This window comes from Rhinichthys klamathensis, unplaced genomic scaffold (genome assembly GCF_029890125.1).
Source record: "Rhinichthys klamathensis goyatoka isolate OS25496 unplaced genomic scaffold, OSU_Roscu_1.1 h1tg000196l_1, whole genome shotgun sequence".
NCBI lineage: Eukaryota > Metazoa > Chordata > Actinopteri > Cypriniformes > Leuciscidae > Rhinichthys > Rhinichthys klamathensis.
In genome coordinates this window covers 5,034,765-5,060,133 of record NW_026606722.1, presented here as the reverse complement: position 1 = coordinate 5,060,133, position 25,369 = coordinate 5,034,765, and the positions used below count along the sequence as shown (strand labels likewise).

Below are 25,369 nucleotides of genomic sequence, written 5' to 3'. Positions count from 1 at the left end.
TATTTTTCTCAAAATGTATTTAATGGAACAGGGAATTTACATAAGAACAAAAGATCTGAATGGGATCCTACGTATCTTGAACACTGTGAGCAGCAGCCTGGAGATCTCAGTCCCTCTCAGACAGACAGACCAAATGAGTGTCCAATTCTGACTCGGACAGAATCCTGAAACAGAGCAAGTCCTTTTAGGTGCCACGACCACGAACAACACACTCAGTGGTAGAACATGCATCAGACATATACGAGGCATGTTGCATCACTTGACGAATATCAGTACTGAAGCGAACAACTGCCTTTCTAGAACTGATTTCCTGTATAACAGAGACTCTCAGTGTAAAAGAGCGCGGTTCTTCTTGCACACCCACCTGAATCTCGGATCCTCTGCTGTGACGACGCCTACCTCCAACTCAGAAGGCTTGAAATCGATTGCCAGCACAGTTGATAAACATGTGACCGCCGTCTGTGGATGGAAATGGTTGATTTATATACAATACCAGTCAAAAGTTTTGGATCAGTCAGATTTGTAATGTTTTTAAAAGAAGTCTCTTCTGCTCACCAAGGCTGCATTTATTTGATTAAAAATACCAAAAACAGTAACATTGTGAAAATTTAAAATAACTGTGTTCTATTTTAATATATTTAAAAATGTGAGTCCTGTGAGTAAAGCTGAATTTTCAGCATCATTACTCCAGTCTTCAGTGTCACGTGATCCTTCAGAAATCATTCTGATATGATGCTCAAAAAACATTCATTATTATCATCAATGTTGAAAACAGATGTGTACAATCTTTTTTTTCAGGATTCTTTGATGAATAGAAAGTACAAAATAACATTTATTTGAAATATAATCTTTTGTAAGATTACATTTGTCTTTACTGTAACTTTTGATCAAATTCATCCTTGATGAATAAAAAGTATTGATTTCTCCCCCCCCCCCCAAAAAAATAAAAAAATTCGTACTGACCCCAAACTTTTGAAGGGTAGTGTTTAATGTTACAAAAGCTTTCTATTTCAGATATTTCTATTCATCAATGGATCCTGAAATAAAAATTTTAAAAAACCTGTTTTCAAAATTGATAATAATGAGAAATGTTTCTTGAGCATCAAATCATCATATTAGAATGATTTCTGAAGGATCATGTGACACTGAAGACTGGAGTAATGATGCTGAAAATACAGCTTTGATCACAGGAATAAATGACACTTTACTACCATATTTAAATTGTAATAATATTTGACAATATTACTGTTTTTTTGTGTATTTTTAATCAAGTAAATGCAGCCTTGGTGAGCAGAAGAGACTTATTTTAAAAACATTAAAAATCTTACTGATCCAAAACTTTGACTGGTAGTGTACTTATTAAATAATTGCAAAAAGTGTTTGGCTTTAGGATGTATACAAGATACATAACATAGCACACTTTATTTAAATATAATTGTATTTAATTTTTTAAAGAGCAGATTGTTGATATAACCTTTCTTTTTTTTAAATGAATTTCAAAGTACAAAAAAGTTACCATTATTCCCCTATTTACAAATAAATTGTGTAATAAATCAGGAAGCAAGCATATATAACCAAACCTTTCGGTAATATCTTTAACTACATTATTGAGCAAACAAAGCAAGTTTAGAGGAAGTTGATATTTCCATTCCAAAGAAACTGTGCTATAGTGACAAGAGACGCAGATCTGCTAAAAACCACAGTGGGACCAGATGGTTAAATGTAATTACAAAAAAAGTGAAAAAGTTCACTTTTAGCCCCATTGGCTTGCCAATACTACTTGGTTTGTCATCTAATGCACTGACATTAATAGATAAAAAAAAAAAAATCAACTTATGTACAATGATAAGCTGGTGTGGGCAATGTTAGCAGCTGGAATCAATTCTGCCAAAGCAATATAGAAATGTCTTCTTGAATTGTAGCCTGTTCTGATGTACCTCAACTGTCTGCGCAAAGGTCCAATCGAGTTTCTTCTTGACTTTTTTCTCCAGGAAGCTTGTAGCCTCTGTCTGCTTGACTCCTGCTGCGGTGGCCTTGAACCCACAGTAATAACCTGCTGGGTCACACTTGTACACCTGCGGCCCCAGCTCTTCATCCAGACCAATCACAATCATGCCTGGAACAGAAACACCAAACTTAAAGGAACTTTGCAGCGTACAAATATGAGCATAAACAGCCAACATGCAATGTTCAAGTCACCATGGAATCAAAAAGGACGATTCTTGTTTTTTATGAAATATTACAGTATTTGTTAGAGGTGGGAATCTTTTGGTACCTCGCAATTCGAATCGATTCTTGAGGTCACGATTCGATTTAAAATCGATTCTCGATTTTTAATCAAATTTCGATTCGATAATATGTGCATTTTGATTGTAGTTCGCTGTTTTGTGTTACTTTTCTTATTTGACTGCAGTAGACAGTTTAATAGATTAAATTAAATGTGAACCTTGATTTTTTTTTTCTTCGTTTTTCTTCCCATTTTAGTCAACCCAATATTATAAAACAAATGCCTTTTAAGCTGACTACAATCATAACATACAGTCTTCGGTATTAAAGCAAGGCAGGCAATTTTATTTTATTTTTTAGATTAAAAATAGGAACAAAGAAGCAAATTACAAACAATAGGACAAATATAATAGAAAAATATACAAATTAAAGTTTTTCAGGTACAGTAGCATAGGTTTATTAAACATGTAGTAAGAAATACTACCGAAATTGAATAATCAAATGTAAAAATTAAATACTGTATAGTCTTCACTGTATGAATTAAATATAACCTGATTCATAACAAGGATTTAAAAAACTGTTTCAGTCAAAAGCAGTGAGTGTTTTTTTATTAAAATTAATTAAACGGATGGTAACAGTTTATGACGCGGCTGTCCCTTTAAAGGACAAGTTCGGTATTTTACACTTAATGCCCCGTTTCAAGATCGTTTCTGATGAAATAGAACAGTTAACCTGTTGGAAAGCATCTTTTGCAGCGATTTTTGTGTGAGCATATCAGTGAACACCCCTGACCACTCGGTGAGTTTAACGTCTTTGTAAACTAAAGTTTAATGCGTTTTAGGAAGGATTGTTTCTGTGCACCTGTGCAACCATTGTGGGGGTGGGGGAGGTGCAACCACAGAAACCGAATTTTCTCGGGACAGCAGCATGTGTCCAAATTTTAATCTTAACCGTTCTATTTCATCAGAAACGATCTTGAAACGGGGCTTTAAGTGTAAAATACCAAACTTGTCCTTTAAGAATGAATGCACGGATATTGTATTCGTTTGCGTAAGACATACCAGACTCTGTTTGAATTGAATACGCCACAGTCCACACGATGTGCATTTTGACATTATTATGTGTGTGTGTGTGTGTGTGGCTGTGAAAGAATACTGAAATCGCGATCGCATGCATGCGGGAGGCGGCATCTGTGCGCATACTTCGGCTGTGTGTCCATCAGCGCAAGCAAATCGGTAGAAGATAGAATCACGATTTATATATGAATCGATTTTAAATAAATGATTTAAAATATTGGTAGACCAATCACAACAGACTGTGCCAACTGACCAATCAGAGCAGAGTAGAACAAACACAACAGACTGGGCCATCTGACCAATCAGAGCAGAGTAGACCAATCACAACAGACTGGGCCATCTGACCAATCAGAGCAGAGTAGACCAATCACAACAGACTGGGCCATCTGACCAATCAGAGCAGAGTAGACCAATCACAACAGACTGGGCCATCTGACCAATCAGAGCAGAGTAGACCAATCACAACAGACTGGGCCATCTGACCAATCAGAGCAAAGTAGGCTCTCAGAAAGGATGGGTTTGGAGACTGAATCCTTTATCGACCGTTTCAGACACTGTGGGAAAAGAGTTGATGCTGCAATGTATGAGAAAAATAAAGTGTTTTTTTTGTCCTTGGATAAATGTAAACCTACAGTAGGAGACCTCGAAAATAACATTTGGAATCTTTTAAACAGCATAACAGGGGCACTTTAAACTACTTTATGTGTGTGTAAATAATTGAGGAGAAAGTGTTTACTTACAGCAGCCGAGCGGCCTCATCTCTGCGTTTTGTGTATAAACCTGAGAGATATCAGCGATCCTTTTACAAAGCATGTCTACTGGAATCTCATAGCCATACTTGTACTTCCAGTTCGCCGCCTCATAGCGAGCTCGCTGCACCTGAGACCTGCTGTCAGCTGAACACAAACACAAGGCAATGATGAGTGCATCAATTCCAGCAGACATCGCGAACAGTGCCATGTGGATGAGATCTGTACCTGTCATTCCTGACATCACGCAGCCAATGCTCTCTGTGATTCTGAATAAATGAGTGACAGTGGAAGAGTCCAGCAGCTTGTCCTGGAAAATAGAGAATAGCATCATAAGAACATGAATTAAAAGTCCCCTTTCCCACAAAATGTCCTGCCCGTTTACACCCCAGAAAAGGCATTATGGGTCAAAACAAACTGAATTAAAGGCAATTCAAATTAATGTTTGAATGTGTTTATTTGTGGGGTGGTTATAACACCCCCCGCCAAGCCATTTTGGTGGACAAACGGTACATGAAAGCAGACTTACTGGGACTTTTTTCTGTGTGACGACTACAGCACAGTCTTTCCCCCGAACAGCAACTGATGTCAGACCGCCCTGGTTTATGGCCTTGAATGCATATTCTTTAAGAATGAAATTAAGTTATTTAGAAAGTTGTATATGTGATGCATGCGATTCACTAGCAAAGTGAATGAGTATGGTTTATGGTATTTCACGGTTTATGGTATTTCACAATGAGCCTCTTTTTAAAACAAAAGCCCTTAACGTGTTGAAAAATACAAATGCAATACAACTTTTGGTATTAATAGAAGAATATGATTTACAAGAAAAGACCTAGAGATTTATTTTATTTGTCATTTAATTATTTTTCTTTTTAATGCAGATGATACTACTGTTCTAAAGCAATACACACACACACAACACTATTTTGGCGGAAACTGCGGTTGCCATGGTAAATATTTATAGAATGAGCCATAAACTACACCTTAACCAACAGATATGTCAAGGCACATCACTGTTGCATTAGAGCAGTTAACACACATTTATAAGACACTGTTAAATTGATATCTGTAAATGTGTTCAATTAAATTATTACATTTAAAAACATAATTGAGCCGATTCTCCTACATTCACTCCCTGCTCGTGCTAACGGTCTAGCTAGTAGACTAAATAATAGGATTTTATATATATATATTAAAAAAAAAACACATTCAGTTAAAATAAGTTTTTTATGACAGAATAATAATAACAGCATTTCATAATAAGCCGCTGCTGTAAGAATGAGTGAATGAGCTGAACTGTAGCGACATGACTGTGCACTTACTAGCTGTTTTTCCAAGTCAAATAAAGTCTTTCGTACTCACCTACTTGGTAAAGTCTTCCTTCCGGAGAAAAGATAGTGATGTGACGGTCAAACCCCGCGCTAGAACCCCGGGACATGTTTATAAGAAGTTTATTTAACGTAAAATTGCAAAAGCGTTGCAGGCTACACAGAATAGCAACATGCAGAACGAATGACCCGGAAGCAGTGTGCACAGATTGTTTTTCCGGGTCAGCATCGAACGCAAAGGTGCAGAGTCATTTTTATTATTATTGATAATTTTACAGTTTTTAGCACAAATAAATATTGTATAATGTATTAGCTTTCTCTGTTTTATATTACACTTTACACTGACCCAAATACAAATTAAAAAAAGAAGAGAAAAAAGAAAAGAAAAAACAGTATTTTTTTTACAAACATAAATTATGTAGCCTACTGACATTAGACTCCAGTCATACCAGTCTTTTAGAAAAATCTGTATTGTTTTATAGTGGGTCCCACCCTGTCAAAAGTCAACTAGCACTCTTAAAGGTATAGTTCACCCAAAAATGAAAAGTCTGTCATTAAAAGAGCTTTCAATCTCTCCATTGACAGCTACGCAACACTTTGACGCTTCAAAAAGTTCATAAAGAGATCGTAAAACGAATCCATATGAATTACCCTAAGTGGTTTATTCCAAATTTTCTGGAGAGACTCGATCCCTTTATAAAGAAAAGATTGAATTTAGGCTTTTATTCACATAAACATATCAGCGAACAAACAGAAGCTCAACCAACATATAAAGCGATCGTCTCAGAAATTTTGGACTATATAGATTAGTTTTATGATCTCTTTTTGAACTTTTTGAAGAGTCAGTTGCGTAGTTGTCAATGGAGCGACAGAAAGCGCTCAGATTTTATCAAAAATATCTTCATTTGTGTTCCGAAGATGAACGAAAGTCGTATGGAACGACATGAGGGGAGTAATTAATGACAGAATTAAAATTTTTGGGTGAACTAACCCTTATGTTCAACTAGGCTAACTGCATTTATTATAAATTTGACCAAAAATACATCTTCATTTAACTGCAATTAACATGCAATTGAGGTTTTTTTTTTTTTTTTTTACATTTAGTTAATTAAAGTGATAGTTGACCCAAAAATACAAAAAAAAAGATATGTTGAAGAATGTCAAACCAAACAGTTGACGGTACTTATTTCCCAGTATTTTTCCCCATACTATAGTCAATGGGGTCCATATACTGTTTGTTTTGATATTCCTCAAAATATCTTCTTTTGTGTTCAGCAGAAGAAAGAAATCCATACATGTTTGGAACAACCTCAGGGACATTTTTTGAGGGTGAACTAATCCTTTAATCCTTTAAAAATTCTTCTTCTTTTTTTAAGTTTGCTAAATTGTTCACCTGACCAGCTGTGTCTTGCAATTCACCTTATTAATAATAACCACAAAATACGTTTTTCCAGCACTCTAAAGGCTTTACAAAATCATAAAAAGCCCCTCTATAAAACTTTTAACCTCTAAAACCCTAAGCCTAACTTCATTTAGACACTGGTTGCTATATAATTTGTGGTTGTTTTTCACATACACTTTCTCAGAAGCAGCCAAACATTTTAAAAGGAAAACTTTGGATCCTTGATAATCTTATCAAATAACTTATACCTCAAAGTTAACGAAAACAAACTTTTACATCTTAAATGCATGTTTGAAATCTAGGTTTCTCAGCCCATCCTTTCAAAGGATAAAATGTATGAAATTTAGGGCAAATTTTTGTTCTTGACCCCAAACCTCTGAGTTACGTGTTTGGCTGTTCTGACTTGGCGTTTCAGATGTTACTGACCACAGGGTTGTGAATGTTCTCTATCTCATCTCTTAGAATGTTCTGTTTCGGAGAAAATGGTTCAAACTTATCTCAACTCACTTCCTTTAGGCTTTGGTATTTGATTCTTAGAAGCATAGATATAGCCTAGTTCGCGCAGAGAAATCACATGCTTTAAGGTAAGGAGATGAGGCAAAAAGATGTGCACAATACATTTTGCTGTATGTCTTTTCATATATTTATTTAGTTGTGGTTTTGTTAAACCTCACAGAGAGGTGAAATGAGGAAAGAAAACAAACCATTTGAAATAGCAAAAGTACCTGAAGTGCAAAAAAGGGTGAGAAACGGCCATTTCTATAACACCCACCACACTGAAATCCCTTTGTGATCCAATTCATCTTCAGAGCGTTAAACTGTGAGAGTGTGTCGGAGCTGTTTCCTGCTCTCTCACAGGTGTGAATCTGGAGGCTGGTGAAAACCAGAACACTCATAACGGTCACTGGCCAAAATAAAGCAAATATAAATGGAAAATTACTATTGTGCATGAAAATGTATTCATTGAAGGTCAGTGACATTTTTAACAATCAAACATGACATCTTCTAAAAGAAAAGTCCCTGTGACACTTCCCATTTTAATACTCTGTAATGAAAAGAGTGAATGAAGTCACTTCTGTTGCAGCTTTTCTTTTCTTCAACAATATTGACTGCAACATATGCAAAATAGATTAGTACATTTGCTACATAAAACATCCTAATGGTGGATGAATCGTGTGTGTGTGTGTGTATACAAACAGTTACGTCCCCATTGACTTCCATACACTCAAAAAAATGATATGTTGGATTTACTTAACTTTTTTATGTAAACAGGTTCCACCGGTTGCACATAACTATGTTTCGTTAAACAAACATAATATGTTCATGTAACTTCAACATCATGGAATTTGGTCATTTTAAGCGACCCAATTAAACTCTGAGCTAATGAGTTAATTAAGTGAATAACTGAGTGATGATTGAGAATTATTGAAGACACCTGATGTTAACAAGCAGAATCTCTGAAGGAGAAAACCGGAATGTTTAAGTCACCATTATGGAGATAAGTGTGTGTTTTAGTTGGGCTCTTGACCATTAACTTATTAACTTTAGATTTTGTTTGGTTGCTGTACATGAGTTATAACAGCCGGATGAACAATAAACAAAGGACATCTGATGGTGTTGATTGTGTTTTAACATAATCATTATTTCACAATCATTTGACCTCAATCACTGAACTTATATTGAACCCAGTTTCTGAGTTAAGTTTACCGTATTGTCATTGTAGAGCATACTATTTTTAGCCTTTTCAATGAAATTCAAATGATCAAATCAAGAAATAAAAAAGAAACTTCTTAAAAAATATCCTGAGTAGGCACACACAGACATCAAGTATCAGCATATGAATCTCAGCAATGGTGACAAACAGATCATAAGCTCATTATTTATTAATGCAGCAATGCATGATGGGAGCCATGAATGAGTTTTGATTGGTGCCACCCAGAATGCACTGCAACATGCTTTATAATTGTCACCATTGTTGAGATTCACAGGCTGATTCTTGATGTCTGTGTGTGCCTATTCAAAATGTTTTTTTTTAGAAAATGTCTTTTTTATTTATTGATTTGATCATTTGAATTTCATTGAAAAGTCTAAAAATAGTATGCTCTACAATGACAGTGCTGCTATTATCCATAAAGTAAACTTAACTCAGAAATTCGGTTTAATATAAGTTCAGTGACTCAGGTCAAATGATTGTGAAATAATGATTATGTTAAAACACAATCAACACCATCAGATGACCTTTGTTTATTGTTCATCCGGCTGTTATAACTCATGTACAGCAACCAAACAAAATCTAAAGTTAATAAGTTAATGGTCAAGAGCCCAACTAAAACACACACTTATCTCCATAATGGTGACTTAAACATTCCGGTTTTCTCCTTCAGAGATTCTGCTTGTTAACATCAGGTGTCTTCAATAATGCTCAATCATCACTCAGTTATTCACTTAATTAACTCATTAGCTCAGAGTTTAATTGGGTCGCTTAAAATGACCAAATTCCATGATGTTGAAGTTACATGAACATATTATGTTTGTTTAACGAAACATAGTTATGTGCAACCGGTGGAACCTGTTTACATAAAAAAGTTAAGTAAATCCAACATATCGTTTTTTTGAGTGTAGTATGCAAAAAAATTACTATGGAAGTCAATGGGGACCAGAAACTGTCTGGTACCAACATTCTTCAAAATATCTTCTTTTGTGTTCAACAGAAGAAAGAAACCCATACAGGTTTGGAACAACTTGAGAAAAATGATGTCAGAATATACATTTTTGGGTCAACTATCCCTTTAAAAATAAAGGTGGTCTGCCAGCTTTCTTCAAACACAAAATAATATGTTCTGTGAACTTCAAATCAATGTTTGTTTTTCTTGTACATGTAGATCCACATTGCATCAGTTTGTATTTTAGGCTAATACCAACATTGATATTACATAGGCTAATATTTACTTTCTTAGCTTGTGTAACTTAATTGTATCAAACTGAAAATGTTATATAGAATTACTTCTATACACCAAATGAAGTGGTGAACACAGCACATGGCCACATGATGTCTGGATGGAATGGAAGTCTGATTCAGTCATCAAAATATGAGGAAAATATTTTAGATTTTTAAATACTTTAAAAATGAGGGCGGAGCAAAACACTGAACTAGTTTTTTGGGGAGCAAAAAAAGGCAAAATAGAGGTTTACTATACAAAAAATGCATATAAGCTCACATGAAAAAGCATGCATTGACTACTACATGCATAATCAGTTATCAATATTTCACTCTGTCTTGAAAAGACAGAACCAATGAACTCACCAGTGAACTAATGAACTCACTTTCATCATTTTTGCATGTGTTCATAGTTTCATTGTATGACAGCTCGGGCAAAAATTTCATTGCGTTATCGCAAATAAAACAATTGACTCCAAGCACATAAGCAATTCTTTCAATAATATCAGAAATAAAGGGTAAAGATGTAAATTTTCCTAAGCTGGACATCAATTTTGCCCACTGCTATGTGCTGGGATGGAATAAATCATAATCATAATCATAAATCATAAACATCAATTTTACAGCAAAATCAAATCAAAAATCAAAAGAAACAGATATGTCAAAGCACATCAGTGTTGCATTAGAACAGTTAACACACATTTATGGGACACTGTTAAATTGATATCTGTAAATGTTCAATTAAATTATTACATCATTACGCCGATTCTCCATCATTCACTTCCTGCTCGTGATTGTAAGTTCTTGCTGTTGACTAGTTTTAAGTTGCTATAGTACAAAATTCCCCAAAAATGTACTTTAGATTTAGAACTTTACATTCAGTAGTTCAATCAACCTTTAAAAAAGAGTTTGTCTGACAAAACCAAAGTTTTTTTTTGGTAAAATATAGGCTTGAAATCTGAACCTCCTCTTTGATTCTCGTTGTTTCTGCCAGGCCACCGAAACACTGTTACTGTCTTTGCTCTATTACGTGATCTTGAATTTCACCTATAAAATATGACAAATGATGTCATGCTTCGGTGGAGTCAAGAAAAAAAACAAACCCTTACTGAGTGGACATGCGTCTTGACATGTGATTTGGATGAAGCCACTGCGAGTGAATCATGGATATCTCAAAATTCCCCTCACACAGCCAACATGAAGTCATTATTTTGTACATGGATTGAGCCAAAACTAAATGTGAGGTCAAGAACCACTCCACACTTCTCAATATAACAGCGCAATATCTACCGCCCATCCTGCAAAAAACGAAATAAAATCATGTTGAAAATATGGCGTAGGCCTACAAACCCTTATCAGCAAGGTGTATTTAGTAAGTCTGTGAATGTGTAGTTAGTAGTCACAGTTCCTCTTCTCTAAAATCCCCTGAACTTTCCCTGTCACGTACTTGCACAAATGTGTGATAATGCGTATCCCAGAAAAGCATGCAAGGCTGCTGAGGCGCTTCACCAAAACAATAACATTGCAGAAACAGGACTTTTGATTTGATCAAGAGTTTAACTGCATGTCATTGGTGAAAGTGCAAAGCTGCCAGCTGCTTCCCAGAGGATATTGTGCGGAGGACATGGAGTGGGGATTTACACATCTGTAATTGATCAGGCACTCGGGGAATTCCCTCGTGCTTGTATCTATTTGCTTTTTATAACCGAGGCGTATTATATACATGAACCAAACCTCAGCGGGCTAACGCTTTTCTTATGGTGTCAACATCTGCTACTACTGTTACACCTTCACATTGACAGCGTTTTTTTTTGTGTGTTTTTTTTTGTAGTGGGCCAACTTCAAAACACACACGCCTTCAAATAAAAAAAAAATCCAAAGCTTACACCATGCTCTGCTATGTGTGAAAATGGGTATTTGAGTTATGGGAACGGGGCTTTTAGTTGATGCAGTGCACAATGTAGCAAGAGCATTTACCACAGATCTTTTGATGTGGGTATGTATATTTCCCCCCAAGACATGAAACAAGACTCTCATCTCTTTATGTTCTACATGTGACACTATGTAAAAGGAACCATGCCTCTCTAGGGGCTCTTTTTAAGGGTATTCATCCGTGGCGTCAGCAGTTGCATACATGTAAGGGGAGTTCCTTTCTTTCCTTTTTTTAATGATAGCTGATTCTTTAAAAATAACTTTCCCATGAAAAAAAGAAAAAAAGAACAGTAAATTCTCTGAATTAAATCAGAAAAGTGATTTAATTCAGAGAATTTACTGTTCTTTTTTTCTGCTCTCTCTCTCTCTCTTATTTTTTACATGCAATTAAGTTAGAGTGCATGTAAAGTTGGTGTAGAATTGACTTTATAAATACTGTATATTTATACTACGGGGCTGTTACATGCTAATTGGTTGATGAACGTACTAAGGTTGGCACTTATTTTCAGGGAAACGCACGGCTAAAGTAGTTCCGGACAGCTTTTGACCGTATTACAGTTCCATATCACTTTGCCAAATGATTTCAGTTATTTCAAAGGTCTTTACAGCCTACAAAAGAACCAAAACCCACAAAGACAGTGCAAATAAATATAGTAAACAATAGGATAAAAATGACTTTTTTTGCCACAAAATTACGTTTTACTGTATTTTGCAGTTATTATTTAATTTACTATGAAGAAGAACATCCCAGAGAGCAACATAGTGTTGGCACAGATCCGTCCAACATCTGGGCCGTGTGGAATCCACGTGTACCAGATGTGAGCCGGATCCGGGCCGACACTTTGTTGCTGTCTGGGATATCTCTTCGTCGTTGTCTCTCCCACTCAAGCACGCACACACACATACAGAACAGACACACACACTCGCAGAGAAACGTGTTGTCAGCAGCGCTGCTCTATCAGTAAAACAGTTTAGCAACTTAAAAGCTCTATGATGTTTCTCACTAGCAAGGTGCACTGCAGGTAAAAGTAGTTTTGCTATTATAGACGCAGGTGCAGATGCAGAACACTATTGACAGACGCACAGACTGATGTAATTCACACTTAATTTCTCTCTCTCTCTCTTTCTCTCTCTCTCTCTCTCTAATAACTGCATTAATAACCGCATTAATTGACAAATGAACAAATGACGGCAAATATGTTTAAAAGAAAAAAAAAGTAGGTTTTATAGGGAGAATCAACATAAATAATTAGGCATTTAATGTTGATAAAATAATTATTTCAAACATTCACAACTGCCCTTTTACAAAAATGGTGTTTAAAGTTTCAATTAGAATATCACATAGTCTGTTGGTCATACAAGACACAAAAGTTCAACTATTTCAACACAACATGATTGGAACTCCACGCAGCTCATGGTCATCGTGTGTTTTATTGTTGGTCGGAAACATTGAAATGGAGACATTTTAGTTGTGTTTTTGACAAAATTAAGAAAGTCTGAAAACATATAAGTGATGAACATTTTATTACAGGCCAGTTTAATTGAATTGAGAATTTGGGGTTTTGAGTTGGGGTATGTACGAAAATGGCTGTACAACCTCCTTTCTTAGCGAATAATCTCTAAGTTAATAATGTAAGTTTGCCAAGTCTCAGTAATTCCTCACTCTAATTATAGCAATTATCAGACTACTGGTGTGCATGTTACAAACTAGCCTACCTAAAACAGGCAGAACCTGATTTCACAAAGTACAGCATGTCACTGGATCATCATCTTTGTTGACAACATTCCAATCAACAAATCAGATTTGCGGGACAAGTTTCGAGTTTATGTCAAGTTTAGGCTTACAACCAGGGTTAGGTGCTTCCCTCTGATAGGTTGTGATAGATTACAACCTATAATTTCCCTCTGATATTAAAGTTAATTTATGGGTAGGGTTATAGGTTTAGGGGTAGGACTACATTTTTTGACAGGAATGTTGTTCCAGGATCAACAAAATATGTTGACCCAGGAACGTTTCTCTGCAAAATCAGGACTTCCCTTAACCAGAAGACTTGATCCAACTAGCTGCAATTAAAGTGTTTAATTTCTGCATGAGTATAGCGAAACTTAACAGATTTGTAAAAATAATGACTCGAATAATGAGCCCTGTTTGCCATTGGCCATACAAACACTTAGCCCCCAAACTCACACCAGTGGATGAGTAAATGTAGCTGTCTTGGGCTGGTCAGGATGGTCAAACAAACACAATACAAATTCTTCCTGTTCTCATAATGCTTGCATAATGCTTGCATGCTGCGCTGGCCAGTCGAAAGCAAAGGCTTATACAGGAAGAGGAAATGCTTGAACTATGCTTAGTACTGGACAAAATGTCCCTAAATTTCCCCAACTGAAAGTCCTCTATGAGTGAGCTCATTTACGTCTGGACTGACCGCACCAGCCTGTATTTCTAACCACAACTTAGTAAATAGAGAGTTTATGCATTAACTCCTCATGAAGAACAAGCGTACACCAAGATAAAAACTGATTACACCCTAATTTATTTATTTTTGTATCAAAACCCATTTAGGAGTGTATGTTGACGATTATGTTGACGATTATGACCCATTTACACATGCAACGATATGAATCCCTGTGCAATAAGACTTAATGAATTATGAATCAGGTCGTTATATAACCAAAAGTGCCTTCACGAGGGCTATATATGTTAAACTATGTTGTGTGCTGGCATGCACGTTTGCACTTGATGTCTAAACCACCAACAAAAATACAAGATTGAACTATGGTTAGCCAAACTGAAAAATACCAAAAATCTCCCCAATATGTGTTCACTATCAAAGGGAAAACTGATTCCATTTTTTTTTTTGGCATGCCTACTCACTCAGGCTGTGTGGTTTACACCCTTACAGTGAGGGTAGATCTGACCTCTTGCCTTTGCAGAAGTTTTCGGTCTGCGCTCGTGGAGCAGGCTGTTGGGGACTTTCCACAGCTGAGGGAGTAACAGCGTTTTATCTTCAGTACGTCTTCTCACAGCACGATATAACAAGTAGCCTATCACTCACATGCTCGTTTGTTGGTTTTGATACCCTTTCATGCGAAACTAGATAGATAGATAGTTTGAAAACATTGCCTCTGCATGTTGTTCTACAAGTTGAATGTAAAAATCACTGTGCATGTTTGTCAATGTAGAAATATGAAACAGTCTAGCAATGCAGAAAAGTCTAATGATGAAACGGTAGAATTTTACTTGTTCAGGTTCTAACAACATTGCAGTTTGCAGCCAAAACGATTGGGAAAATCCTGCGGCTCTAGTGTGCTGAAAATCCGTGTTTTTGGGTAAAGCAACAGGAAAGAGGATGGGTGTTGGAAATCCCCGTCACAGCGTATCTGTGCGGGACACTCGTGCTGCATTTGGAATCCAGCTGCATTTTTGGACAAGTCGTCTTTTTTTTTTTAAACCGTTTTTTGTGGTTTCTCCTGTTTGGAATTTGGCAGATTCATTTTCAGTTGCTTACAAAATGTCATAATTTGCCCACATTGCATTATCTGTCCTTACGTTTCATGTGCAACAAAGTAAATCCCATTTTAGGTAAAACGGCACTTAACATTTTATAATGAAGTTCAATTGGTTAACATTTAATACATTATGTAACCTGAACTAGCAATAGCTACGTTAACATTCAACCATATAATCCTTTAGCAATCAAATTGAAGGCCTTCGTGTAAACATGCATGATCTGAATGAAATTTGGTCAGATTGTACACTTGAAATAATCCTTTCAATAGAATGCATGTACATACTTTAATCCAACTATTTTCTCAATTAGTCAAAAGTATCTTGCGCACACGCACAATGTTATGGTACACATATTATGACTTACATATGTCCATATATATTTATTTACGTTTTATGAACTCAGAGGAGGAGACTAAATAGCCTATACTTGCTAATAATTTGTAAAAAAAAAAAAAAAAAAATCTGATAATACATGTCAGCTTTCTCTGTAGGCTATATGTCAAACACTTCAATTATGGTGACTGGCTGGCTGCACATTCCAGTTTTGTTTGTATTACATGTAAATATACATAAATATGTGATTTGGATGGCAAAGTTTAGGGTTCACATAAACATTACTTTAAGAATCTGTAGAAAATTTTGCATAACCAGCAATTTACTTGTTACAGATGGTAGCCTCTGTATAATTGAATAATGCTTAGTCATCTTGGATCATGTGTTACTCACAAGACAATCATTATTATAACCCTGATATTATTGAATTGCTTTTAGAGTTTTACAAAACAGTCATTCTTTGCAGAAATGAGTAGTGCCATAAAAATATCTTTAAAATCTCAGGGGGTACTTTAAATAAATACTTCTAAAGGGTACGGCTGACAAAAATGTTTAGGAACCCCTGCCCAGGTCCCAGTGCGGATCCATTTGTGAGGGGGCCCGATTGTTCTCGACGCCAGCCGTATATTATGCAGTTTATTCAACAAACTTTAGAGGCTCCCCCTGCGGGTAGAGCTCTGGTATTACAGCACTGTTTTCATAAACCATTTTGTTTTCTGATCACTCAACCGAATCACATCCATGCAGAATCAGATATTCAGTACAAGAGCAGCTTTGCTTTTGTCATACTACTTTGTGACATGAAGGCCAAGTACTCATACTTGTGCACATGTAACGGGTCCTACTCGACCTGCTCTGAGTGGGACTCAAATCGGCGTCTCGGGCTAGCGCGGCTCTTGAGTTCAGAGGAGTGAGGTTTACGCGGACAGCTCTTAATGGCCTACGTCTGTTACACTCACCCCCCTAAACCTCACTCCCATCCGGGTCACGGCACCAAATATAATCAGTCCTACTTGACCCGCTCTGACCGGGATTAGAACCGGGGTCTCTGGAATGGGGTGGGCACGCTAACAAGGACGCTAAACACCGCGCGCATCTTGAGGCTAGGGGAGTGAGGTTTACACGCACAGCTCTTACTGGCCTATACGTCAATTACACACACACACACACATTAGGAGCAGTGAGTAGTGAACACACACTGCAAACCCTGGACACACACAACCGGAGCAGTGAGCAGCCATTCGCTGCGGCGCCTGGGGAGCGATTGGGGGATGGGTGCATTGCTCAAGGCATTGAGGGTGGAAAAGAGCGCTGTTCATTCAATCCCCTACCTATACATTTTCCTATTGAGAATCGATCCTGCTACCTTTGGGTTACAGTCCGACTCTCTAACCATTAGGCCACAACTGCTGAAAGTCGACATGAACCGGAAGTTGTGATAGTCTGTTCTTGTTAAGTATATCTGAGTAAAACGGCTACAAGAAAAAATGTAGGGCAGGACTTGATTTTGTCCATCAGGAATTAATTGGATGGTTTTGGTTTATTGCTATTGGTCGATCCGATATGAGTGACAGGTTTTCCCGCCCTCACACTAGTGAACACATCACCAGAGAAGAGAGTGATTTTGAATACGTTTATGGGAAGGACACATGAATTAAAAAAATAATAACAAAGATATGCACGGATAAATCATTTTAATAAATATTGCAATATTTCATAAAAAATCTAAATGGTCCATTTTGGTTTCATAGTGACTTTAAATATCTAGTGGCAGCATTCAGCACCATGACAACATCCAGACAGTTGTTCGATATCATTGTGGGATCAGGACAATGATTTGAATTAAGGGAAGTTGTTCTGAATCATGCAGTGAAGCTGATCTATTTTCAGCCTGGGAGTCTCTACAGAGCTACATTCATGTCTATTTTTTTCCCTGGTAAAAAAAGAAAGAAAAAAGCCCAGACTCACCCACTTTTTCTGCAGCTGTCTGACGCAAAGCCACGGCGGAAAAGGTGAACAATCTCTGAAGTGTGCAGAGTCTAGACGGATGTACCAAATAACACAGAATCCCCCTGCTAGTTTAGAAACAAATCTTTATGAAGGGTACAATCACAGAGGACCAGAGATGTGGTGTGTGACCTATTTTTGGAAGTCACTAGCTGTGGTGTGATGCATTCAGGGGATTCAATACATGTATGTATAAAGAAGTAAACCCAAAACTGAAACTCTGAGCTCTATTCAAATATTAAGTGATGAATGAGTTTGGTTGAAAGCAGTATTACAGTTATTGCACAATAGCTGTTAGCCCAGATAAACACTGCCATCAAGTGTTGCTAAACACTATCATTAAAATATTTGTGTAATCTGGGGTTTCCCGCTGATTATAATCCATCGCCAATGACATGGCAAAATTAATGTTATCTACAATGAATATCGCTCTTAATTTGTGTTTTTCAGGAAGAACTCGCACTTTGTTTGTCAGGTAGCTAGGCTACATCTGTCCCTATCACATTTTTAAATAAATCAACCCCAAATAAAAATGATCATCGTTTATTCAATGTCATGCCATTCCAAAACCTTATGACTTTTGTTCTTCGTTGAAGCACAAGAGAAAGTACTGGATAATCGGTTCCATTAAATGAAAGTGAATGGGGATCTAGCTCCAAAATGTAATAAAAATGGTATGTATGGTATAAAAAGTATCATAAAAGTATGTATCCCATAACACTTCTATACTATATGTCGTCTTCTGAAGCCATAATCTGTTTGTATGAGAAACAGATTTACATTAGAAACGGAACATGCTTAATGTGCAGTGGATGTTTAAATCTGCATTTATCTCCATTCATGCAATGTGATCAAAGAGTTTTTGTTTCGCATAACAGAATTGCCCAAAACTGTGTATAACGCCACACGTGAAACTGCTTTAAGCTTTAAACATAATGATTTGTAATATGATGTTGTCTCTTTTTGACACCAAATGGTTAACAATCGCCATCTACTGGCTCTTTTGAGGAACACACTTAGACAAAAATATAACTATATCCGCAGTTTCAGCTGTTTAGGCTCACTGACTTGTTTCAATGGAGTTAAATATATGGTTTGCAGAAAAAGAAAGCGTTTATCTTTGCAATTTCAAGTTTGTTTGCTAATACTCTCACCGTAGAATGTCTTTCAGCAGCAAAGTATCTGGTTGTCACGACAACAGCTTGCTGCTGCCCTCATGTTATGATGTCACAGAGTCAGTCTCACGCTGGACACTGAAGAGGTGAAGTTTCCTAAAGCTGAACAAACAAACTAAAGCTCCTTCTAGAATTCGTAGTCAGACTATTAATGTTTGTATACATCGTGAATAAACTGGTTAGGGTTTATTTCAAGTAATTCAGAGTGATTTAGATTTCTAATATTTAATGGCAGTTAGATGATTTTCATTTCCAGGTAAGAAAAAGTACCTATTTCTAGGTTGACTTATTCATTGAACTTATTTATTGAACTTATTCAATGAACTTATTCATTAAAACATCAAACTGCAACATTTGAATGAAGGTGGAAAGAGGCCTGAATCTTTCTTGGGATGATTTTTTATTTCAGGTGAGAAAAAAGTAGAATACCAATTTTTACATTGTGAATAGAACTCATAATTAACACTTTTTTTATTTTTATTTACTTATTCATTGAAACAACAAACTGCAACATTTGAACGAAGGAGGAAAGAGGCCTGAATCTTTCCTGGGATGATTTTTTATTTCAGGTGAGAAAAAAGTAGAATACCAATTTTTACATTGTGAATAGAACTCATAATTAACACTTTTTTTCTTAAAAAACAACAACTTATTCATTAAAACAACAAACTGCAACATTTGAACGAAGGTGGAAAGAGGCCTGAATCTTTCTTGGGATGATTTTTTATTTCAGGTGAGAAAAAAGTAGAATACCAATTTTTACATTGTGAATAGAACTCATAATTAACACTTTTTTTTTCCTTTTTTTTTTTTTACTTATTAATTGAAACATCAAACTGCAACATTTGAATAAAGGTGGAAAGAGGCCTGAATCTTTCTTGGGATGATTTTTTATTTCAGGTGAGAAAAAAGTAGAATACCAATTTTTAGATTGTGAATAGAACTCATAATTAACACTTTTTTTTTCTTTTTTTTTTAAACTTATTCATTGAAACAACAAACTGCAACATTTGAACGAAGGTGGAAAGAGGCCTGAATCTTTCTTGGGATGATTTTCATTTTCAGGTAAGAAAAAGTACCTATATCTAGGTTGTTAAAAGAACTCATAATTAACACTATTTTATCTTTCTTCAAATTCAGGTACAAATATAAGGTACAGTAAGTACAAATAACGTGAGGAATTGTGAAAATGCACTTTGATTCTCATGTGATAAAATAGCCAGCGTCTTTTTAAACCTCATAAGACCAGGAACGAGGATGATTTTCAAAAAAAACACACCAATTTTTTAGGTTATGCACTTAATAGGACTCATAATAAGTGTTTTTTGTTGTTGTTGTTGTTGCAATAGTTATATTAAAACAAACTTCAACCTGATGAACCTGGAAGGTGAAAGGAGGCCTGAATCTTCCTTGAAAGGATTTTCAATTTCAGGTAAAAAACATTTACCTGTCTAATAGGTTTTACTCTTAACAGGATTTTCCCCTTATCTAGCAGGCTTGCGAGAAGGGAGCGTTTGGAACCGAAGGGTCGTCTCTGGGACGAGAAGAGCAAACCGCTAGTTAGCATGGGGCCGCCTAAGTGTGGAAATATAGCATGGACTGTACCTACAATCCCACCCGTGCCAGTATCTCCATCTTCAGAGTGTGATCTAGGATGTCCATTGAAGTAGATTTTTTTTAATTTTTTATATCTGGATGTGGTGTGTCCAAGATATAAAAATAAAAATACATTTATTCAAAGTCATCCCTTCATTATTAGCCATTTTATTGCCATGTTATATGCATCATGTGCTTGCAAATTAAAAATGAGTTTTGTAAATATACTGTAAATAAACCTGGTGGGGTATATAAGGCTAATTTGGATCATATCATAATGAATGTGTCTCTGTCTAAGCCTTACTCATATGAGCAGGGTTAAACTGAGGACAAGCTCAACTGGCCTTCAGTACCACACAGACATTGAGTCTTTTGTTGCCCAAGACAAAACAGTATCTATCAGCGGGGAGGTCAGTAGAGCATAATCTACCCACACAACACATGCAGACCCATCCAACTTACAGGGTTCAGGCTATATTTTAAGAGGGAAGCACTTTACCATCAGTGTTGCTATTGCCTGCTATATGTAACTCTAGTTAGGTTATTAGATATTGTAATTATATTTTTATAATGAAATGTAATTATTAGCGAGGCTAAATTACAGCTAGTCATCTAACTATTAGTGTAACTGTTCTTTCATATACACACAAGAAATGCTATTTATGCATGATAAACACAATATTTGCAAAATAGCTCATCACTCACCCTCCCGCATAGTCTCTAATTCGTTAAAAGTAATTTAAAGGTGCAGTAAGCAATTTCTGAGAAACACTGTTGATATTTGAAATCAACCCAAACAAACACACCCCTCCCTTCATTGCTCCGCCCCCAAAATGCAAGGACACGCAATGCAAGAGTGGATGTCTCTTTATCATAGCAGAAGCGAAGCAAAATAATGCTTCATGAAAAATAAAGTGAGACGCCACATGAATGACAAGGAAGAACAAAAAATGAACATACAGTACACAAGAGTAAATACAAACAAGTATCATCTCTCTTTCTACAGTCTCACTTCAAATCTCCCTCTTGCTCACTCTCTCTCCTCCCCCATCATGAGTGGACACGCCCCCTGCTGCTGATTGGCTACAAGTGTGTTGTGCTGCTCGGTCAGATCCACTTTCAACAGTTTCTCAGAAATTGCTTACTGCACCTTTAATGCAAAGAGCCTTGTCTAGCACTAAACGCATCGCCCAGAGTACAGTACTACACACTTGTCTTTACACGATAAAATTAAAACTTAACACGTGACTCCAAATTGATTTTAAAATAACTATATCAGTAGAAAACCCCCTCAGTAGAAGTCTTGGACCCTTGGACCCCACGCTAGCGTGACATGAAAACATGAGACTGACGCAAGGGACCCAAGACTTGATCTTTAATAAAGGTTCATTTTCATAAATAGCTTTTTTTCTCTTTTAATCACACTGGATGTTTTTAAGGACGACATTCAAAATTCAAACACCTTGAAAACGTAACGATTAAAATCAAGTAATTTTCTGTAACTCTGTACGAACCCTGAACTAAACACTCGTATGAAATAATAATGTAGTATTTTATTCATGTTAAACACAAAATGGTAAAAAAAATGACATTTTCTCTTTAAAAAACAAACAGTGACATCACAAATATCAAGCATTAACAGTATATTAGATAAGTACTGAAAATTCAGTGTGAGGTATGTGTCTCTGGATTGATGGAGGATAAGTCCATCAAATGCTTCATAACACTAATAATAATAAAACATACACACTGTACAGAGTCAATTAAAAAAACACCTATGTAGAAATGTTCAGTGTCATCATGTTAGCAGAGTGGCATTTCAGAACAAATTCATTTTTGGTCAGAGGCAGAGCAACTGGCTCATCTCCTCATTAGCACCATGATCAGTATCATATTGTTTCACTGGCCCAGGATCAGTGCATTAAGGCAGTTAAAGTCACAAGTTAACATGGACATCTATTACAGAGCCTGTTTACGTCCCTGTGGTAAGTGCTTTAAAGAATAGAGACTAGTGTTTATATGACTATACTTGTGTTGGTTAAGTGCTAGTAACAAGTGCAGGGATGTGAACAGTGTTGGGCACTAAAGAGGTCTGACAGTCCAGCTCATTGGTCACCTGTACTTGAGTACTGTTGGTCTCGGGCTGGTTGGTCTTCGGGTCCTCATCTTCATCGTTTTGCTGCTCTTCAAACAGGTGCTCTTCCTCTTCAGACAGCTGTGTATCTTCAGCTCTCTCCTCCTTCTGTTAAAACAACAACAAAAACATTACAATATGCCAATTCTGATACTAGCCTTTTACATTGAGTGAATATAGATGACTGCAGTACCTCCCTCTTTGACCTGCTGTATTCATCTATGGCGTACTGGTATTTAGCTGAGGTGATGCCAAAAAGAGATGCCATTCGCTCACCCAGGTAGTCACAAGCTGTGAGATGGTTATAGAATACCAATATTTACAAATGTGTAAAACAGTGTCAGTGTCAAATGTACAAAACAGTGTCTCAATTTTCTGCCTTTACAAGATGCTACATTTTTTAAAAGCTTAGTGGATCTCTGAAGAGATGAAAAGCTTTACTAAATGTAAACTAGATAGCTGCATACAAAAATAATCATATATTTAGAGCTCAAACATGTTTCGGTGTTTTGCATATTTGAATAAAACATCAAAACCGCCATGTCATAATCATTTAACATCATCCACAATGGCCCGAGGAAGATTTGCTTGCTATTCCCACAGACACAAACATTAGGCCAGAAAACGCTTTTTAATCCCCAGGTATGATTACTTATGCACATTTCAGTCATTATACCTGATTGCCTGTACATAGAATATGAATAGGATTTTTGTAAGTTTTATTTCCAAGCTAAGATTGTTGTTAATTTTGTAGAAGCTGGTGTGATGTTAAAAAGGCCCTCATAATATAGTATTATGCCCTTTTACAAAGTCTTGATTTTGTTTTTGGGCTCTACTAGAATAGGCTTTCATGCTTGAATGTTTAAAAACATTATTTTGCCACATATTTTACATCGTTGAGGCTCCTCTCTTCCCAGTCTGTCAGTAACGCTCTATTTAGTTCCTGTCTCAATGAAGCCCCTCCTTCCGAAAAGCGTAATGCGCTCTGATTGGTTGGCAGGAGAGCGTGTTTTGATTGGTCAACCAATGAGCGTGTTTCAGTCACAGACTTACCAGATATAGTGGATGTAGCTGCTCTCCACATTTGAAACCAGACATACGGACCCCAAGTCAGCTTGGACTTTAAAAAAACAGATAAAATATAGTTATATTTATGTACTGTCATACTGTTATTTTGCACCTCTGGATAGTGCACATAGAAATGTACCTCATGTTGTCTCAAACCAACTTTTGACTGTGGAACACAAAAGATTTTCTGAAGAATGTTGTCTTTTGCATTTCACAGAAGTCATACGAGTTTGGAAGGACATGAGGGTGAGTAAATGATGAACTATCCCTTTAAGGGCCATTCAGAGGATTTGTTCAAACACACACACACATACTGTGTCCATGGAAGACAGAAGTTCTTTCTTTGCGTTCTGTCTTTTGTCCTCCTCCTCCTCATCTGTGCTGTATTCTTCCATGGTTTCCCCACTGGAGAAATGAATAATGCGGCGCGGGGTCTTCTCTTTTCTGTCTAGATCACCAAGCTCCACACACTCGTATTCTTTCTCTTTTCCAGAGCTCTGTCCCCAGTCACACACACACATCACAGATCATCAATATTAGGAATAAGCTGATTATGTACAATATGATGGGGTTTTAAACTGAAATGAGGGAAGAACATTACCCTAGTGCCATTACAAAAATAGAATTAACAATAGTAGTTTACAAAACACCACAGTATTGTTGTGTTTGTTGACTTTATCCTAATATAAATGTACATGGGTCTGCTTAATAAAAGAGAGAGAAACAAATATGGTTCTGCTTCAAAACTTTCAGACATTCTCATTTCTTTATTAGACGACAGTTAATAGCTATAATACCATATCACTTTTTTTTTCTAAATTTAAATTTGTATTAATGTAGTAACTTTTGGTGACAGGTTTTAGTTTCTATGTAAATAAGCATAAGCACTAATCAGTTTAATATGCTTGTTTGTATAGCTTTATAGTGATAGAAATGACCGGGAATAAAACTGATACATGCAGTCATGTAACGTTAGGCATGATTTAAATTGGTCAATAATTTACCTTGTCATTGTCCATATCATGTGTCACAGTTATACTGACGCTGGAGAGATAAAGGGATATTTCTGCCATCGCTATTGTGTTGAAACTCCGCTTTCCAGTGCAGTAACATCAACCTGTCCTGTCCTGAGCGGGCGGGTCCATCACTGCATCACTCCTGACGTCACAGCAGTCCCAGGCCAGCTGGTCCCCGTGCGGAGACAATCATACATTATCACATCTGCGCCACCTACAGTTTTGGAGCGTAATTTATTTTAGCCTACATGTTTGTTTGTTTTATTAATAATAAACAACCATTATCATTGTTAAACACACCCACAATAAATCTAAGCAGCATACACTGAGAGAGAGAGAGAGAGAGAGAGAGAGAGAGAGAGAGAGAGAGAGAGAGAGAGAGAGAGAGAGAGAGAGAGAGAGAGAGAGAAAGAGAGAGAGAGAAAGAGAGAGAGAGAGAGAGAGAGAGAGAAGGTAACACTTTATTTTACAGTGTCATTGTCAAGTTACTATAGTAAAAACTATAACTTATGCATAATAACATGCAACTAACCCTATAGTAATTACATGTAGTTGCTTAGGCTAATATTACTCAGAACTTAAATGTATAATTACAGTGTAACAAACACTTTAAAATAAAGAAATAAATAAAAAATAAATAATAAATGTTAAAATATATAAAAAAAATGATAGTAAATTAGATGAAATTTATGGGAGTTAACTCTAAATTACTTGAAATGTATGTTTGATAAGGCATTTCAGCTTCTTTGAGGGTTAAAATCAAGTTTTCTAATCATTTTTAAATGCCACAAAACTTAAAGCAACTAATCTACATTTGTGTAAATCAAATCAAAATGTTATTACCCCAAAAACGTAAGTATAACCAAAATATT

At 36.3% G+C, this 25,369-nt stretch overlaps 2 protein-coding genes across 2 annotated transcripts; both read right to left on the bottom strand.

Annotated features, from left to right (window-relative positions):
• On the bottom strand, nt 1-5,595 carry psma6b (proteasome 20S subunit alpha 6b). The gene is made up of 7 exons (XM_056262731.1): nt 5,417-5,595; nt 4,581-4,675; nt 4,280-4,361; nt 4,043-4,198; nt 1,938-2,116; nt 365-459; nt 1-164 (listed from the first exon to the last, which is right to left on the bottom strand). The coding sequence occupies exons 1-7, from the start codon at nt 5,490-5,492 to the stop codon at nt 107-109; spliced, it is 741 nt and encodes a 246-aa protein (XP_056118706.1). The 5' UTR covers nt 5,493-5,595; the 3' UTR covers nt 1-106.
• Nucleotides 5,596-21,637: 16,042 nt separating this feature from the next.
• zgc:153383 (uncharacterized protein LOC751751 homolog) lies at nt 21,638-24,555 on the bottom strand. The gene is made up of 5 exons (XM_056262732.1): nt 24,486-24,555; nt 23,796-23,978; nt 23,467-23,533; nt 22,607-22,704; nt 21,638-22,521 (listed from the first exon to the last, which is right to left on the bottom strand). The coding sequence occupies exons 1-5, from the start codon at nt 24,552-24,554 to the stop codon at nt 22,318-22,320; spliced, it is 621 nt and encodes a 206-aa protein (XP_056118707.1). The 5' UTR covers nt 24,555; the 3' UTR covers nt 21,638-22,317.
• Nucleotides 24,556-25,369: the final 814 nt, after the last annotated feature.

Bases quoted from the DNA above. Each gene is read 5' to 3' on its own strand.
- psma6b (XM_056262731.1), bottom strand. From the start codon at position 5,492: ATGTCCCGGGGTTCTAGCGCGGGGTTTGACCGTCACATCACTATCTTT. The intron at 4,676-5,416 runs GTGAGTACGAAA...TCATTCTTAAAG, and splicing joins AGGAAGACTTTACCAAGTAG to AATATGCATTCAAGGCCATA. The intron at 460-1,937 runs GTACATCAGAAC...TTCCATCCACAG, and splicing joins CCTTTGCGCAGACAGTTGAG to ACGGCGGTCACATGTTTATC.
- zgc:153383 (XM_056262732.1), bottom strand. From the start codon at position 24,554: ATGGCAGAAATATCCCTTTATCTCTCCAGCGTCAGTATAACTGTGACA. The intron at 23,979-24,485 runs GTAAATTATTGA...GACTGGGGACAG, and splicing joins ATGATATGGACAATGACAAG to AGCTCTGGAAAAGAGAAAGA. The intron at 22,522-22,606 runs GTACTGCAGTCA...TTGTTTTAACAG, and splicing joins ACAGCAGGTCAAAGAGGGAG to AAGGAGGAGAGAGCTGAAGA.